At 49.6% G+C, this 17,405-nt stretch overlaps 1 protein-coding gene across 2 annotated transcripts in view; it reads left to right on the top strand.

Annotated features, from left to right (window-relative positions):
- The window catches only part of ZBTB16 (zinc finger and BTB domain containing 16), a 196,492-nt gene that overhangs the window by 95,486 nt on the left and 83,601 nt on the right, over positions 1-17,405 (top strand). For both annotated transcript variants that reach the window (XM_003253165.4, XM_030829492.1), the window contains exon 3: positions 932-1,029. In XM_003253165.4, coding sequence (XP_003253213.2) covers positions 932-1,029 — 98 coding nt within the window. The remainder of the gene's footprint in view (positions 1-931; positions 1,030-17,405) is intronic.

Below are 17,405 nucleotides of genomic sequence, written 5' to 3'. Positions count from 1 at the left end.
GCATCTTACCAGCTCCCGTGCTGGCTCGTGACTGAGCCAGGGGTCTGGTGGGAGAGGCCCCGGGCTGGGAGTTGGGATGGGAGCACTGCTGCAGATTGGGCCTGTGACCAGTTGTTACTGGGACCTCAGTCTTCCCAGGGGTGATAACATGGGCCCAGCCCACCTCACAGAACCATAGTGATGGCAAAATGAGAGAATATGTATGAAGAGCCACAGATGACTATGACCACCCTACATTTATAGAACGATGTTATCCAGTTTCTTGAAACTCTACTTTCTGCTGGGGCAAGACAGAGGGAAGACACTTCTAAAGCTGGGCCTTAGGGGAAAGGTGTGAATGTTGGGGTGGGTCATTGCAGTCTTAAGAACACCTGGATGCCAGAGAAAGAAGTATCTTGCGTCTATAAGGGCATCAATTTATTCATAGGCTTATTCAGAGCCTCCTTTGTGTCAGTCACTGTAGTGGAAGTTGGAGATAGGAGAGAGAAAAGATAAAGGTATAGCCCCCCTGGGTCCAATGGGCTTGCTCACAGTCACCACCCGGGGAAGGCAGTGCTGCACAGGGGTGAGCAGAGGCTGCGGGCCTTAGGTCTGTGCTAGTTTGACACTGAGCATTATGTCTGTCTGAGTGTCCTGGGTGTTTCATCCTTCCTCCCTCTGGAATTGGATCTGAGTTTTTTTCTTGGTCCATGTGCCAGTGGTAAAGCCCGTGGACAAGACCAGGAATGGGGGCTTCAGTGGCAGCAGTCACTGGGCAGAGGGCGTGATTTACGCTGTCTGAGGATCCAGGGATGTGTTTCCATCAGTGCCCTCCTGTTCCCTTCCGCCTGTCACCTGCCAGAGGGATGGCTGCCAAGCCCCCAGGTAGGGGATGGCCCTGCCTCCTGTCCAGCCAGAGCAGCAGCAACCTCTCTTTTCCTTTCCCTTACAGGAAGCTGCACAGTGGGATGAAGACGTACGGGTGCGAGCTCTGCGGGAAGCGGTTCCTGGATAGTTTGCGGCTGAGAATGCACTTACTCGCTCATTCAGGTAGGCAAGGTCGCCTTAGTGGCCCGTTCAGATACAGGCAACCATCTCCTGCCTGCCTTCACCCCTACTCAGATGAGTACCCACTGCCAGCTGGGGCCCTGGTCCATCTTGTTCCCTGGACCCTCCCTCCAGGCTCATGACACAGAAGATCCATCCTGATGGCGGGGCCACCTGGATGAACCCACCTTCAAGCTCTCCTGGGTTTCCCAGGCATTAGTGGCAACCAATGCCCCGTGTGATCTACCTTCCAAAGTAGACTGCAGTTTCATTAGTGAAACAGTTGTGGAATTAGGTTCTCGCTGTCTAATGAATCTGACTATTGGGTTCACATTATACAGGAGCCTTTAATTAAATAGATATAGAAAGGTTGGAACACAAAGCTAGTTGTAGCGTGCTGTCTTTTGCAAGTTAATTTTATACAATTCTATTGAGGTCGACTGTGTGGCTGCTGGTAATTTTGCTCATGTTTGGGCAAAGCTGCTCTGCCCCACGAGGCGTGGAATGGGGAGAAGCACCTGACATTTGGCAGGCCCGGGTGTTCTTGGTGGAGGGAAGGATCTAGCAGGTCTGATGGGGTGGCTTTGAGGCTTAGGTCACCTGACTTTAGTTGCGGAGGCCTCAACTCTTCTTTGCCAGGTGCATATTCTCTTCCTTTTAATTCCCTTGCCTTCCAACCTTGGAGTCATTTTTTAGGGGAGAGGAGAGGGCTGTTGTTTCATTTGGTCTTGTCTTCTCCTCGTGTAGGCCAAGGCCTGCCTCTCCTTTCCCCATATGGGCTCCAGAAACTGGCCCTCCAGGCAGTTTGGCATTTGTGAAATGGGCTTTGGGGTCAGGCAGACAAAGGTTCAAATCCTGCTTGTGATATGTGCTGTGTGACCTTAGCTACATTCATCTTGTGAACCTCAGTTTCTGCATCTGTCAAGTGCTGCTGTTGTTAACTTATATAATTTTTTGGAGGATTAGGTGACAGAATATATGTTGAAGGCATCTGTAGTAAGCCCCTGGCATACAGTTGGCATTTAATAAATGTTAATAGTTCCTGCTTGCACCTGCTTCCCTCATCCTTGTTTCTGAGCCTGTTGCCCCGGGGGCATGTCCCCATCCACTCGTTCCCTGCCTGCCTCGCCGTTTGTACTCTCTTTCCCCCAAGCCCATCATGTGTAGAGTCGTGGAAGTGCTCTTCAGTCACTTTTTCTGCTTCAGCTCACCACTGCCTTGCTGCAGGGCCCATGTGGTTCTGCACTGTGTTGGATGTGGTCTCTCCTCCTGGCCCTTATGGCCCTTCCTAAAGCGTCCTAACTCCTTCTCACTTCCCATTCTTCCCTCTTCACACGGATTTGTCCACAGCAGGCAGCTGGCAGCTGTCTCTCTCGGCGCATCCACTGTCCCCATGTCTTCGTGCATTCTTTTCTTCCTTCCTGTGGGCCCTCCCCACCCTGCCCGTGGCTCCACTGAATCATCCTCCTCCTGCCCATGTGTCTCACCTCGGCCCAGAGCCCTAACTTCAGGCATTTCTGCGTCCGGATCTGCTTGGCACTCACGTACACTTTTTCTTCTGTTTTAGTGACTTACACCTTGTATCTTCGTGCTTCCCTTCAGCTTTGTACGCTACTTAAGGTTCAGGGTGTGGCGAGTTTCATGAACTATCTGCCTACCAGGTTGGCTACCCTTCCCTTGCTTTCTTGGTCTTGATTTTTTCTGCTTTAGCTCACCACTGCCTTACTGCAGAGTGTGGGGTGTCCTGCCCTAGACCCCTGTGTGGCGCTGGGCACTTTTGGGGCAGTGCACTTCTAGCCTGTTAGTAAAGCCTCTTTGCCCCCTCAGCCCCAGTAAGCATCCTTTCTTATTGCCCTTTCCTTGAGTCCAGTGCTCTAGCCAGCCTCATCTTCTTGGTTTGCTTTATGGGCTTGTTGCTTTCTGAGCTCTGTGGCTTTGTTTGCCCCATTCTGACTACTTGGAATAACCCATCTCCCATCTTCCCAGATCTTCCAAGGTCCCTTCCATGATGCCATCCCCAGCTGTTCCCCACCTCCAGCCAGAAGCAGTCGTGCCTTTTCTGTGCCCATATTTCTTTATTTGAAGCTATCTTTGGGTGCAGTTTTTCTTCTGTGTTACGGTTATTTATGGACTTGCCTTATCTCTCTTACTTGGGAGGCGGGGTTACGTGGTGGAAGGAATTTGGACACCTACCTACTGCTGATGTGATCTGGGGCAAGAACCATAAGCTTTTACAGCCTCAGTATCCTCATCTGTAAAATGAAAATATTTAACGCTATCTCAGAGAAGCTGTGAGGCTCACCTTGAATATATACCACTATACCTAACATGTAATGGGGTCAGATCCTGTCCGCGTTATGTCCAGCACACTGCCTGGCACATTATTGGTGCCAAGAAGTATTTGTTGAGTGAATGATGCAGCCTGGGAGGCCGATGAACAGGGACACTCCTCTCTCCGGACAAGTCCCTCCTGTGGTAGGAACTGTTTATGTCTTAAGGACTCACTGGAGGGGCCAGCCAGGAGCCCCTGGCTTGTATTGTATCCCTCTTCCAGGCAGTGTGACCCAGTGTGAGTTAGCTAGTGTCTCTGCTGTGAATCACACATCAGCAGCATTGGTGGGGCTGGTGGGAGCGGCTGCAGAAAAGAAAGGGCTGCTTGCATACTCATGTCAGGTGGGCCCGGTGTCCCCAGTTCAGACAAGAGTGTGACTGTGCAACTGCCCTGTGGAGCTGGCAGTACCCTGGGGAAGCTGACTTTGGTCCCACCTGAGATGCTGCTTCCAGGTCCCCTGATCTCATATGGCTGCTCCAGAGGCTTTGGGAGTTGGGTCCTGTTTTCCTAGTTTTTCCTTTCCATGCCTGTCTTACTGGGCACTGAAGGCTGATTGTGTCAAATGATTTGTCCCTCTGCTAGTCACTTGCCAATGCCCTTGGAAAGGATGATTTGATGATTAGGCAGGTGCGATGAGTCATAGTAGTGTTTTAATTCACCCTTGCAGATAGCTCACGGCCTACATTCTGATATTTCTGTTCTCTTTTTCTTTCTGTTGTCCGGCATACTCCTCACCTCCGTGCTGAGAGGTCTTGAAAATAAAATAGCACAAAGGGCTTAGTGAAGCTAGACCATTTCCTGAATTGTTTGGCCCCTGTTAAACAGGCCCTGGGGGCCTCTGGAGTGACCTGGACTTGTTGGGGAGTTGGGGTCAGAGGGCTGGGCTGGTGGTGCTGGGTCTTCTTACAGATTCCAGTAGTGGTTTACATGTTCTGATGCCTGAAAACAGAACTAGGTGATGTTTTAGAAGAGACATTGAATTAGATGATGTGAGGTTTTCCTGCTGCTCTATTTTGAAGGCTCCATGAAGAAAGCTGACAGTGAGAATGGGTGCGCCAGGTCTATAGAGTAGACCCATTTTACAGAAGATGACCAAGGGTTCAAGCAGCCCACAGCCTGGAAGAACAGTAGTTGCTCCAGAACCCTGGGCGGGGGAGGCGGGGGGGGCGAGCATTTTGTTTCAAAAGGGGCAGGCTGTGGAGAAGTGGGTCCAGGATCTGGGTAGGCGTTGTGGTTGCCCCCCTAAATGTTGCCGCCCTTGCACTGGCACATTCCTGCTGTTTTCTTCTGCTCAGCGGAGCTGAACGGGCTCTCACTTCCTGGCTAGCTCTGTGTGCTGCCCCACCCCCTCTTGGCTAGCATCGCCTGTGTTTGTTATTGTAGTTCTGGCTCCAGGCCAGGCCTGGCTGGGAGCCAGACTTGTGGGTACAGTATGTACAGTGAGTGCTGAGCCAAGTTTGTCATCATACACGATTAATTTTTTTTTTCTAATCTGGTTGGGGTGGGGTGAAGGAGGAGGCAAGAAAAGAGTTTCTCCGATGCTTGAGAATAGGCCGCATTGAATTCCGCAGAGATGTCATTTCTGAAAGGGAGACAGAGCTCTGGCTTGTTCTTCCTTCGCGGTTTTTCCTCCTTTCTCTCCCTGTCGTCCTCCTCTCCTCTTCATTTCCCTATCACACAAAATCAGCCTGTAGGAGATCGACAACGCAGGTCTTATTTTCAGTGACTAGAATACTAAATTTACACTCCTAAATCAGTTTTCATTGTGTTGAAATTGACAATTTGTTTAATTAGAAGTTTGCCCTGTAGGAGGCCCTTCTGAGAGACAGTGCCTTCCCTTTTTCTCTCTGCCTTACTTTCTGTTTTAAGGGTTTTTTAAAAGACCCTAAATGGTAGTAGTGAATTTCAGTTTAATTGAAGTTTTAATTTCAATTTGAAAGTGTGAATTAATCAAGTGTTTATGAGCTATACCTGATGATCACAATAAGTTTAAACTAACTATCAATAACCGAACTCATTAACTAATGAGATGATCTGGCCAGGCCCTGCATTCTCAGAGGTGGTTTTGGGGGTCAGAAGGGTTTGCTTGTTGGGGAAAGAGGCTTGGGGTGGGAAGAGAGATGGCCTCCAAGGCTTTGCAAAGCTGGCCCTGATGGAGGGTGAAGCTTGGGTGTAGGACTGTGGCCCTTCCCCTTCCTGTGTCCCAGGAAGACTCTGAAACCTCCCTCCTCACCCTCTGCTACCTTACCCCTTTTGGGGATCTGGCCTTGAAGCATCTGTTGATCCACTCTCTCTTCGCCACTCCTTGTCGTAACATGAGAAGTGATTCCTAGCTCTGAGATGTCCATGCAGAGACCACAGACACATGCAGTGACTCAAGTTGGTTCTGAGATGGGCCAGTGTAAGGTTTCCCATTAGGTAGATTTCCCACAGCTTGGCTTAACGTCCTGGTGGCTTATAAGTGAGCATGCCTAGAACTGCTTGTCCCTATTTTTGACTCGGCTGCATACGATTAGGGTTTGAGTATTCATGTGGCCTGCTCCTATTCTGGGAGTGTCATTCATTTTTGGAGCCAGAGGATGTTTAATAAACATGAATTGTGTGTCAGGCTCTGTGCACTTAACAGTGAAGACTGCTACAACATCCCTGCCCTCAAGGAGCTTAAGTCTAGAGTGGGAGATGAGTATGACTATACAATCATACAAGATGGTAATGTGTGCAAAGTGCTAAGAAATCTGGGAGAAATTCGGAGTAGGAGAGTGTTTTGTGCCAGAGGGTAACAGAACAGCATTTTGAAAGGACTCGGTGAGGGGAAGCCCAAGCCACCTATGGAGGTGGGTGGTGTAACCTGCGAGTGTAGGCTGCGCCTGCGGGGAGAGAGCAGAGTGCAGGGTTTAGAAGAGATGGATGAGATACATCTGTGGAAGGAATAGCAAAATGATCTGCATTCTCCCTGAAGCACTGGAGAGCCACTGAAGGATTGAGTAAGAGGGTGACATATTTTTGTGTCTGGAGTAGAAGGGACTGTTGGGCTTTTTTATGTAGACTAGGCTAGAATATAGGGTGAATAAAGCCCGTTGGAGAACATGAAGACTGGTCGTCTGTATTGGGGTGTGGCTGGAGTGTTGAGAGGCCTGTGCCTTCTGTGCTGGTTAGGGCCATGTGGCCCCATTCTGCCAGGTGGGAGGCCCCATCCTTCCACTCCTCTCTTGCCCTTGTCAGGCACTGTAGGCCCTGGCTATTGAGAAGCATCCCTGAGACGAGGCTCTTCCCCAGAGTCAGAGCCATGGGGAAAGAATGAGAGCTTTCGTTGATAGATTTTCTGATTCCAGCAGCAGCATGGAGTGGCTGGGGCTTATCACCTGGGACCTGGGTCATCCTCCTGGCAGGGAAAAGGGCTGGAGGAGTCCTTCAGATTGGATCTCTCAGGCTTTCCTCTGTCACGGTTGGATGGAAGAAAAAAAGCATTACAAGATGGCAAAGATCTGTGGCTTGTCCTTGTTCTGTTTTATTTATTTATTCTTTTTTGGAGCACTGAGCTATGGGTTTCAGTTTCTTCTTCTCAAAGACAGAGAAGATGGGGGAAGAGAGGTAGCTGGAAAATTCCCTGTGACTGGGATGAGACGGTGCGAGGTGGTCCCCACTCTGATGATTGGAGAGGTGCCTTTGAGTCCAAAGATGGCTTCCCCTCACCTTGTCTCTCCTCCCATTCACCTCTCTCCTCCCAGATTAGGTATCTGCTCAGAGCAAGAGACTGGGGGCTGCCCAGGCTTGTGAGAGCCCATGGCCAATCCATGCACCCTCTGCCCACTCTTCAGTCAATACCAGCTTTACCTTCTGGTTAGCCTCCTACCATCAGGGCAAACCCAGGAGATGACCAGGAAGAAACTTTGTTCATGTTCCTCGACTCCCTCCACATTCCTTATGTGGGGGCGCCTTTGGTTTTTGGGTCAAGGAAGTGGAGAAGATCAGATGAGGGTGGCTCAGAGGCTGGGCTGCCCTCCCTTTGGTCCGCATGTATGATGCGGATGCAGAGAGAGGAAAGGGTGAAGGGAGCCACTTTCCCCCAGCTCGCTCTTGAACACACTTCTCTTTCTCTCTCTCTCCCTACTCTGAATTTGGCTTGCTTCCCGAACTTTTTCCCAGAGTGGTGTCGTCACTGGCCTGCCGGCAGGTCTGGATGTTCTGCCAGCATTCCAGAGAGTTTATGATCGCTTGCAGATGCGCCTCCAAGAACACACTGTACCCAAAGCAGAAATTAATGCAGGCTTGACTACCGTCCAAGCCCGTACACGGGAGAGAGGAAAAAGAAAACAAAAACTGTTTAATGCTGTTTATAAATTATACACTGGCTGATGAAAAATACATTTCTTTCCTCTCCCCTTTTACTCTCCCCCCTACCCGTCCTCAGTGCCCCCACCCCCACCCCCACCCCTTCTCGCTTTCTGCCTCAAGAGCCTAAACTGAGACCAGAAGAATATGGTTTTGCTTTTTAGCTCCTGTTTTGGCTGGGATCGGGAACCCTGCTGCTGATTCACAGCCAGAGTATTTTTCCCCTTTACCTGATGAAATATACTGATTTTCCAGCCCAGATGGGGTGTTTTTGGTTTTGTTGTGTGGGTTGTTTTTGTTTTTTTGGTTTTTGTTTTTTGGCCAGGGATTTTGTTTACAGCAAGTATCAGGTTCCATGATGGTGCTGGGTGCGATGCTGGCCCCAGGGCAGATAAATCCCCCACATAACCGCCACCTTAGTGCTGCGGTTATGCGTGCATGGGTCCCCCGGCCCTAGTCAGGCCAGCTGAACTGAGAAAGTTGGGAAAGTTCATTGCAGGTCATGGTTTTAAACAGTGTTTTCGCCAGTTCTATCCCACCCCTTCACCTACAGCCCCTGTGTGAAGAGGGGGTTCACATGTCCCTGCCCCCAAAGACACATGTCTCTGTCTCCATATGGTGCCTTAGCAGAGGTTGGGGAAGCTCGTTCCATCTACCCCTCTAGATCCCAGCCTCTCCTCCCACCCCGCAAATCCCCCATCCCAATTTATTCTATAAATTCGTTTCCACATTATGTCTATCCATTTACATGGCTTTTGTGTTTTTTAATACTGCTAATGTTTATCATTTGCCCAACAGGCTCGACAGATTTTGCTTCCTGTAGAGCATCGAGGCTTTAGAGCCCCCTCGTTGCTAAGTAGCAGTCTCCCTGTACTGTAATGGGCTGATTTTGTATTCTGTTCAGCGCTGTATCTTATTTTTGTATGCAAGACAAAGTGTTTTGATGGAGGACGATTGCGGCAGTGTCTGGAGGCTGTTTGGAGTTTTATGGGCTGTACAGTACACTGTGTGCTCTCCGAACAGAACACAGGCTGTTGAATTTTGGATTGGATTTGTCATTTTTCCCCCCTCAGAGAGGAGCCTGTCAGATAGAACATTACTTTGAGGGTGGAGGGAAGAAAGTGGAAATTATGTAATAACCTTCTTCCTTCTCCCTCTCTCGATGATTTTTCTATCTCAGCATAGGGTGGTTTCTTCCACACATACCCGCTCTCATACCACCACATGATTTTGCACAGCTAGAGGATGACGGTCTTACTAGGAAATGAATGGTGCCCTAGAGGGATGGATGCTGGGACATCTGTCTGTCTGCCATTTATTCTCCTAGTCTCCCTTTCCTCTCCTTTGCTCCTTCCATCCTTCCTACATTCTGGGTTGCCTTGCTGGCCCTTGTTATTGTCTGAGGATGAATAGATACGGGGTTACTGGGGAGGAATATTTACATGGGATCAACCTGATAATGGCAATGCCATTTCTGATTTCCAGGGCCTTTTCATCTTCCCTTGGCTTCGCAGACACACACCCTGCTGGAAGCGTTCTTAGGAGGCCTGCGTGCTTTCTCTTGCCCTCGGCCCCGTTCCCCAGCCCTCTAACCAGGCTGGGCCTGGGTCTCTGTATCTGGGGCTGTGCCCGAGGTTAGGCATCCATCACGCTACTGTGGCCCTTACTTTCAGTGTTCTCTTTCAGGTCTCTGTGGTGGCAGGTATTTATTTTTCAGCTTTCCCCTTCTCCTTCTATTTTTCCCCAATCTGCTTTCATCTGACTTCATCTCTTTGTCCCTGTCCTTTGTGTCTGTGTCAGCCTCGGCCTTTTCTTGACACTCCTGTGTATTTTCTGTCTTCCTTCTTATGTCTTCATCTGTCTTTGTCTCCATCTGTCTTGGTTGGTCTTTTCTGTGTCTCTCTCTTTCTCTTTGTCTCTGTCTCTGTCTCTCCCTGCCTCCCTGTCTCCCTGTCCTAACCCACCACCACAAAGTTTTTTTAGCTTGGAAGCTGGGCAGTGGTTGGAATGGAAAACAAAATGTCACTCTGGCCCAGAGGTCTCCCCAGAGGGGAGGACTCTTGAGCCAGTGTCCCTAGATTGCTCCCAGCACCTAGAATCTCATGTGCTCTTGTCCCTTGTCTCTCAGGGGCCAGAGTGGGGCTTCTCTGGCTTGGCCCCTGCTTTTCCTGGGTCCCTGGATGTTCCCCCCAATCCCAGTTGTGTTGAGAATGGGCAAGTAGTTGAGCAGGGTTAGGCTTTACAAGGCCCTTATTGGACTTTGCTGCTACTGTGCTCTCCTGGGCCTGTACTGTGCACCTGAGTGCAGGACTCAGCAGCCGCCCTCACATACTCATGCCCTAGCAAAGTGCCTGGTACGTAGGAGTGTTGTGCACTGATAGTATTTGTCAAATAAATGAATATCCTGTTATAAAAGTGTTTGTACTACTAGGGCAGATCTGGGTTTGGTGGGGCCTGAAGCGTACTCAGTTTTGAGTGCTGTCTCTCAGAAAAGGATTATAAATACCAAGTGTTAGAGCCCCTCCCAGGAAAGGGGTCAGTGCCAGGGAGAGGCCTGAAGCTTCAGCTTTACTGGCTTCGGGGAGAACAGGCCTCGGTGAACCACTTGAGAGGTTGCTGTTGAGGGGTCTCACTTGGAACTACTTAGTGGGGTGGCTCAGGGCTGAGGATAGGAGGGTGACATCTGCCCAGCTCTGGGGACCTTCAGAGCCTGGGACATCTGTGCTCACAGGCCTCAGGTTTATGTTCATAGAGGTCAGGCCAAATCCTCCTGCCTTTGGTAAGTGGCTGCAGGTCGCAGTGGGCCTGGAAATGTCATGGTATTTCACATGCTCCTCAGTGAGGCTGCTTGGTGGGGATGGACCCTGAGTTCCAGCTCACCCAGAGCCACCAGGTAGGCAGCCACTCTTGGTAGCATCCTGGCCTCCACAGTGACCCTCGGTGACTGTCAGTGAAATGGCATGGCATCCACTCCTCTCCCAGGTGTTCAACTGCCTAGGTCTGTGGTTGTGGCTCTCCTGCCTTCTTGGGGCAGTAAAACTGCAAGTATGGTGGGGCAGAGAACTGGTCTGTGTGTGTGTGTGTGTGTGTGTGTGTGTAACCATGAGGGAGAGGGGGCCTGGAGGTGATGGAAGGTGTTTGCAGACATCTGGGCATCTGTTCTGTGGCGCTTGCAGACTCACCCATTAAGTGAGGTTGGTGAAGATTGCAGGATTGGACAGTCCTTTGGGTAGAGGCACTCACTTGTTGGAGGGTATGGAAAAGCTGCAGTGTCTCCTAGAAATTGGAGACACAGTCCTAATCAGAACACCATGTGTGCATGTGTGTGTTTGTGTGTGCAAGCATGGGAAAAAAAGAGATTGAGAAGAAGCATTTACATGAAATACTCAAATTTGTTCCTTTGCTGTAATGGGCCCGCACAGACCATTACCTTGAAGATTTAAAAACTAAATGAGCTCATCATATCAAGTGACTTCCACCGACATTCATGCTTGATTGCAAAGCCTGCTTTACCTTTGAATTTCAACTTCATTGTTTGTTATTAATTCTCAGATGGTGGTGGTGTGTTTCTACCTTTTGGATTCAGCCATGAAAATGTTGATATTGTGTGATGGATGTGAACATTTCTCAACAAGACCCCACCGAAGAACCTTTTCATTTTAAAAATAGCCCCATGACCTTTAGGGCTCAGACTGGAGTTTCCGAGGAATCCAGCGGGCTGAGACAAGACTTGGGTTGACTTTGGAGGGGGCAGAAGTTTGCATTTTTTCAGTCTAATAATTTGAGTTTCATATGAATGATTCTGTGCTCCGTGCAATACTATGCATTTTCATAACTGTCTCTTTCACTTTGGGTAAAGGAAGGGAGGGAAAAAATAACAGCAGCAGCATTCTGTGGGCAAAGGAAGAAAACAAGAGAATGGGGCAGAGAACAGGCTAAATTTAAAATTGTAATTGGCTGACTTCCACTGGCTTGCGGGTGTTTTAATGACTCATAATAACTTCATTTAAAACCAGCTGAGCAGAAAATAGATTGGAGAGGAGCCTCGGGCCATTATGGATTTGTGGGTTTTTTTTTTTTTTTTTTTTTTTTTTTTTTTTTTTTTTGACAAGCTTGGTTTTCAGCAGCCAGGAAGGCTCTCAGAGAGGGCTTGGCTGTGTTTTCTCTCTCTCTCTCTCTCTCTCCCTCTCTCTCTCTCTGAGGGTTGGTGGTCTGCCCAGGAGAGATTGTATAGAAACCAGGGCGAGTTTTTTGTTTGTTTTTTTTTTTAAACTCTCCCTCCACCCCTCGTTTTTTTTTTTAACTGATTAAAAATAGATGCCTTGAGGTATTATTTTAGCATCAGTAGGATTTTTTTCACCTTTGATGTGGTAAATGGAACATAAATAAAATTGTTTTTGAAATTACTGAATTAATTAGGTAGTAAAGCAACTACAATGCATAAATGTCCTTGGCCGTCTGGTTTTTCTCCCTAATCCTGATCTATATTTGTAGGGCGTTCCCTTTTCTCCCCAACCCCCTCCTCCTCTCCCAGCAGCCCCTCCTTCCTCTGAGCCTGCACCTTCCCTTTGAATGGCAAGATTCTTTTATCATCCCGGCAACAGCTAAATGATTTTTTAAAATCCGTAGGATTTTGACAGTATTGGTTCTATCTGGTTATCTGGTCAGCTCCAGGAGTTTTGGGACTTGCCAGAAAAGGCTCTAACCTGCCTCTAGTTGTTTTAAATAGGTCCTGCCTGTTTCCCATGCTAGGACTGGTGCCCGACCGGCGAGCATTCCTTTTTCTCTTCTTTTGAAAAGTCAGCCGACTCAGCCCTAGGACGCGTCTGTCTGGGCAGGACAAGAGGCCGCCCTCCATCTGATTGCTCTTAGCCATTTATCTATCCCCTCTTATGGCACCTGTCACCTTCTTTGTTACATAGCTATTTATTTGCTTGGCCTTTTTTGCCTACTAGACTATAAGCTTCTTGAGAACATGTGATTTATTTGTGTCCCCTATACTACCTCGCTTAGTAACTCGAATGGCGGTTATAACTCAGTCATTTGAAAAATAACCTAATGGGTGAGTGAGCAGGCATGCGGATGGACACATGGTAAGGAACAGACCTGAGATGCTGCCTGCTTCCCTCCAGCCCCAGGAGTCAGCAATCTGGATGAGAAGACAAGGATGGAAGGCGGGGACCTTGTCAGTAGTGTGCTCTGTTGCATCCTCATAGCCGGACACATAGCAGGTTCTCAGGAAATATCTGCTGAAGAAGTGAAGGGCTCAGGATGCATGGTTTGGCTGCAGGAAGGAGAGAAAGACATTTATTGAAACTTGCTGTGTTCCAGGCATATCTGAACTCAATCTTTCTTCAACTTTGGAAGACAGATATGCCTATTCCGTTTTGCAGATGAGGACAGTAAAGAGTTAACTTACCTAAGATCATAAAGCTAGAAAGTAGCAGAGCTGGACTTCAAGCTCCCTCTCTTTCTCTCTCCTTCCACCCTGCGTCTTGCTTTTCTATTATAGTATAGCATGCTGCTATACCTAGCCCTGGCCTCGTGCTGTTTGAGTGCCTAAATGCCTGCTTCTCTGTTTGCAGAGCTAACCAGTCTCAAACTGGGGAGCTGAGACCAGGAAGGCCCTGTGCCCAAGGGTCCTGGGGGTGGGGAGGGTGGCATAGTAATTGGCTGCTGCCTGAGTGCCTTGCACCTGTGCCACCAGGAGCAGGTGTGGCTTATTAGCCTCTTCCTGCTCTGCTAGAGGAGCATGTGTTCAGTGGTTGTGAGTTGTGGCTATGGCTTCTCCGCAGTGCCTTGTAGGGTTGGGGATAGGAGGGTTCTGGGAGCATTGCAGGAGGGTCTGTGGGTTAGTGTGTGGCCCTCCCACCCAGGGAGAGCTTGACTGTGTCATGCCCCCCACTCCTCCTTTCCACTACCCTGACACGTAGAGAGGAGGGGTAGGAGGAGAGAGCTGCCTGTGGTCCCTCCTGCATGGCGATGCAACTGGGTGCTCTGCTTCTGGTAGATGCACCCTGTGATGCTGGGGTGGGGTGAAAGGGGCAGCCGACCTGTGCTGCAGCCCAGAAATGTGAGAGCTGTGACCACTTGGGCTATTACTAGTGCCTTAGACTTCAAGCATTTTAGAGTATGACACATCAGGAAGGTTGTGGCCTCCCTGACCTTTCAGATTATGTCCAGTGAAGCTGGATCACTTGACATGAGGCTGGTTGTGTCCGTTCTCTGACAGCCTCATCTTCCCCAGGCACACGCTGGGGATGCTGGAGCTTTCTCTGGGGAACGAAACATCAGCCAAATGGGAACCAGATGGTGAAGGCTGAGCAGAAGAGAAACCTCGATGACTACTCTGGGTCACACGTGTGGCCCTCTTTTGCGGGAAATCATTCGTGAAGTCATTCATCAGTTAGCAGCTGAACCTAGGGCCAGTGGTGTGCAAAGCTTGGCAGGGCGGACAGAGGGGTTGAAGCCAGTGTCCTTGTCTGCAAGAAGCTGGTGGTCTGGCTGAGAGGGTGACACAAGCCCCCTGGCAAGAGAAGGCGTTGAGCAAGGCTGGGCGTGCTCATTGTAACCGCAGGAGGAAAGACTGAGTGCTGCAGGCGTTTAGAGTGGGGAGAAGCTCCTAAGAACCAGGGGGATGAGGAAAGCTTCGGGAAGGAGGTTCATGGGATTTTGACGAGGTCTTTGCTGCTGGAGTGTCCAGAAGGAGTGCTGTGGTGGGAGTGGGCCGACTTTTCTGGACAAGAGGAAGCAAGAACTTCTGTGAGCTAGAACCATCAGGCAGGCATCTCTTTCTTTCCTCCTCATCCTCCTCCACCCACAGCCACCTGGCAGAGACTTACAGCCCAGTTTCTTGCACTTGGGAGTCCTCCGATCCCTGTGATGGCTGTGGGCCTCCTGGCCTGGAGGTCGAGAAACACTGCATTAAAGATGAAAAGCTGCCACTTCAGGGGGCCCCTCCAAGTTGAGGCAGCCACAAAACAAACACATGTGAAAGCAAGGCTTAAAATTGGGTGCAGACCCAGAAGATTGTAAATTTCTCATATAGGACTTGATGGACTAAAAAATATGTTACCAGTACCTAGAACCCCACAAAGCCTAGGCTGAGAAGACAGGTCAGACGGCTGCCTCTGGGTGAGGCTGAGGACACAGTTGGCCACCCTGGAGGGCCAATGGAGGAAGCATCCGAGGACTGCTTCAGGATGTGCCCCAGCCCACCTCCTCGGACCATGTAGGTGAAGCCCCTGTGCATGCCTTTAGTGAAGACTGAGCTTGTTCACCGCATAGATGGAAGCCAGTGGGAGAGAGGGGTGGATGCCTCTGTAGTCAGGGGCTCCTTTTGTTGGCTCTCTCCAGGATTCAACCTGACAAAGACATCTCTTCCAGACTTTTCCCCAGTAGTTAACGCACTCCCTCCTCCTTCCCCCAAACCAGTCCCATTTTGATTGGAATTCTTTCACTTGCCTGGGACAAGGGGGAAAAAAAAAAGCAAATTCTAAACTTTTCATTAGGTAGTTGGGATAAAAAGTCTTCTGGGGTAGTTGGATTAAACCTCAGCAGCTCTCTCACTGACTATTATAAGCTAATTGAGCACAGGGAGCTCATTGGCGGCTGCATTTTTGTTGGAGTAATTATGCAAGGCCACAGTCGTTTTCAGTAACAAGGTAACTCCGGGTAAAGACAGAACTCTCTGAAACTTTGGATTTGCTAGAGTCTTCCTTCCTCAGTTGCCTTTGCTAAGATAAGCCCGGGATAAAGGCCCAGAGACCAGATATTTTGGGAGGCTACTATCTTGCCTGAATATCCTGGATCTCCCAGTGCCTTCATTGGGGCCTAATGGACATAATCCAGCACATCTGAGAGAGCACTGCTGGGGGTCCAGTTTTACATTAATTGAGGTTTGGGGTCTGGAGTCAGACACTCTGGAGTATAGGCTCGAGAGGGACAGGTGCAGCCTTTGAAGCTGACCCGGGAGCAAAGAGAATCACAGTGCACTGTCTTCATTACTTATCTATGCACCGAGAGCAGGGTCTGATTATAGATAATGAGGCCGAATGATACTCTCTGTCTCTAATGAGGTCCTGTCTGTCCTGGCCGAGCAAAGCATGGACCAGCATATGTAGGACTGTGATGACAACCCTGGGCATCTTTTCTAGCCCATAGGATTCTTGATGGGGAAACATTCCTAGACATACAGTCCTCCCACTGAACTCCACCCCCATCCAGAATCTCTATCAGGAGCTAGGAGCCGGCTCAGTGGGCTGGGAAGGGCCTTTCAGTGCCCTTTGGAAGGGGCCCTGGGGCCTTGCCAAGCTGAACATGTCCTCTGGGTGGCCTGCCTCACCTCTGGCCTGCTGCCCGTCAGCATTGAATCATGCCCCTCAGAGGACAACATGTAACTGTGCTTCCCGATATAGCCCCCGGCCCCCTAAGGTGACAGGAAGAGTCATTGTCACGGGAGTACTCCATCTTTCTGACACCACAGTGCCGGTATGGGTTTCTTCCCTACTGCTCAGCCCTGCTCAGCCCTGCGCAGCCTAGAATTCTGCTTTGGGAGCATACATAGAGCTCACAGAGCTATTTTCTTTTCCTACTCTCCATCTCCCACTTTAGTTTTCAGAACTTTATCTTCAGTCTCTGGCACGGACTATCTGCTTCCTTCCTCCATCTCAACATTATAAAAGTTTGTCACAGTCAGAGGCTGGCTGAATCGAAGCAGGAATGTGGTGTTTGGTTAAATTGTAAAATTAGCTAGGAAAGTTAATGAGGCATTCCGCCTCTGCCTGCTGAAGAGCAGGACGTTTATGAAGGTGCTTCAAAGCACCCTGCCTGAGAAGGAAGGAAAGGGAGACAGGAGCAGCAGGGGAAGCTGCCCAGGAATGTGGAAGAGCCTGGTCCAGGTGAGTTTCTGGGCCTTGGACGTGCCTTTCACTCGCTTAGCTGAATGGAACCTGAGAAATCATCCCCTCAATACTCCTACTGTGGGTCCAGCTCCATCTACCCACTCCGACTCCATAGGAGTTCCTTACTGCACGTCCAAGAATGGCCCGCGACCGCACACAGCTGGCCATGGTTAGCCATTCTCGTGCCCAGATTTCCTTTTTGTCCTGGGCAAGGCAGAAGAGACAAAAACTGAACACTTTGTCTTAGAAGGAGCCCATGGTAGAAAGGAGGAAACCAAAGATAATGACAGTGGCAGCTGACATTTCCTGGAGGCCTACAGGTGCCAGGTACTGTGCCAGATTGCTTTACTTGGTCATCTCATTTGAGCCTCACAAGACCCATTGCAAGTTGGTACTATTAGGATGTCCATTTTACAGATGAGGAGACTGAGTTTACTTGCCGAAGATCACCTAGCAAGTTAGAGACAGAGCTGCGCTCTGACCCCAGGGCCGCCTGACCCTGAAGCCCCTGGTCTTAACCTCTGAGGCAAAGTTGTTTCTGTCCCCTTTCCAGGCTGCCCACTTCTCCCAGCCCATAGCTCACGTGGTACAGATTGCACGCTTGCAGATGCTCACCCTGAAGCTTTGGAAGTCACGGTCTCAAAGGTGCACGCGGAAGAGCTGCCAACAATTTTCTGCACACACCAAACTCGCAGGTCTTCTAATTACACCAAACAAACCTTTCTGTTTTCAAGCAGCTATGGGCTTAATATGGCAAATAGTTTCCCACCTGGACCTTTGGCATGGAGGGAGGCAGAAAAGACGAGTTTTGT

Source organism: Nomascus leucogenys, chromosome 15, assembly GCF_006542625.1.
Source record: "Nomascus leucogenys isolate Asia chromosome 15, Asia_NLE_v1, whole genome shotgun sequence".
In the NCBI taxonomy this organism is placed as follows: Eukaryota; Metazoa; Chordata; class Mammalia; order Primates; family Hylobatidae; genus Nomascus; species Nomascus leucogenys.
Note: the sequence above shows the minus strand (reverse complement) of the source record. Positions and strands in the feature narration are given on the sequence as shown.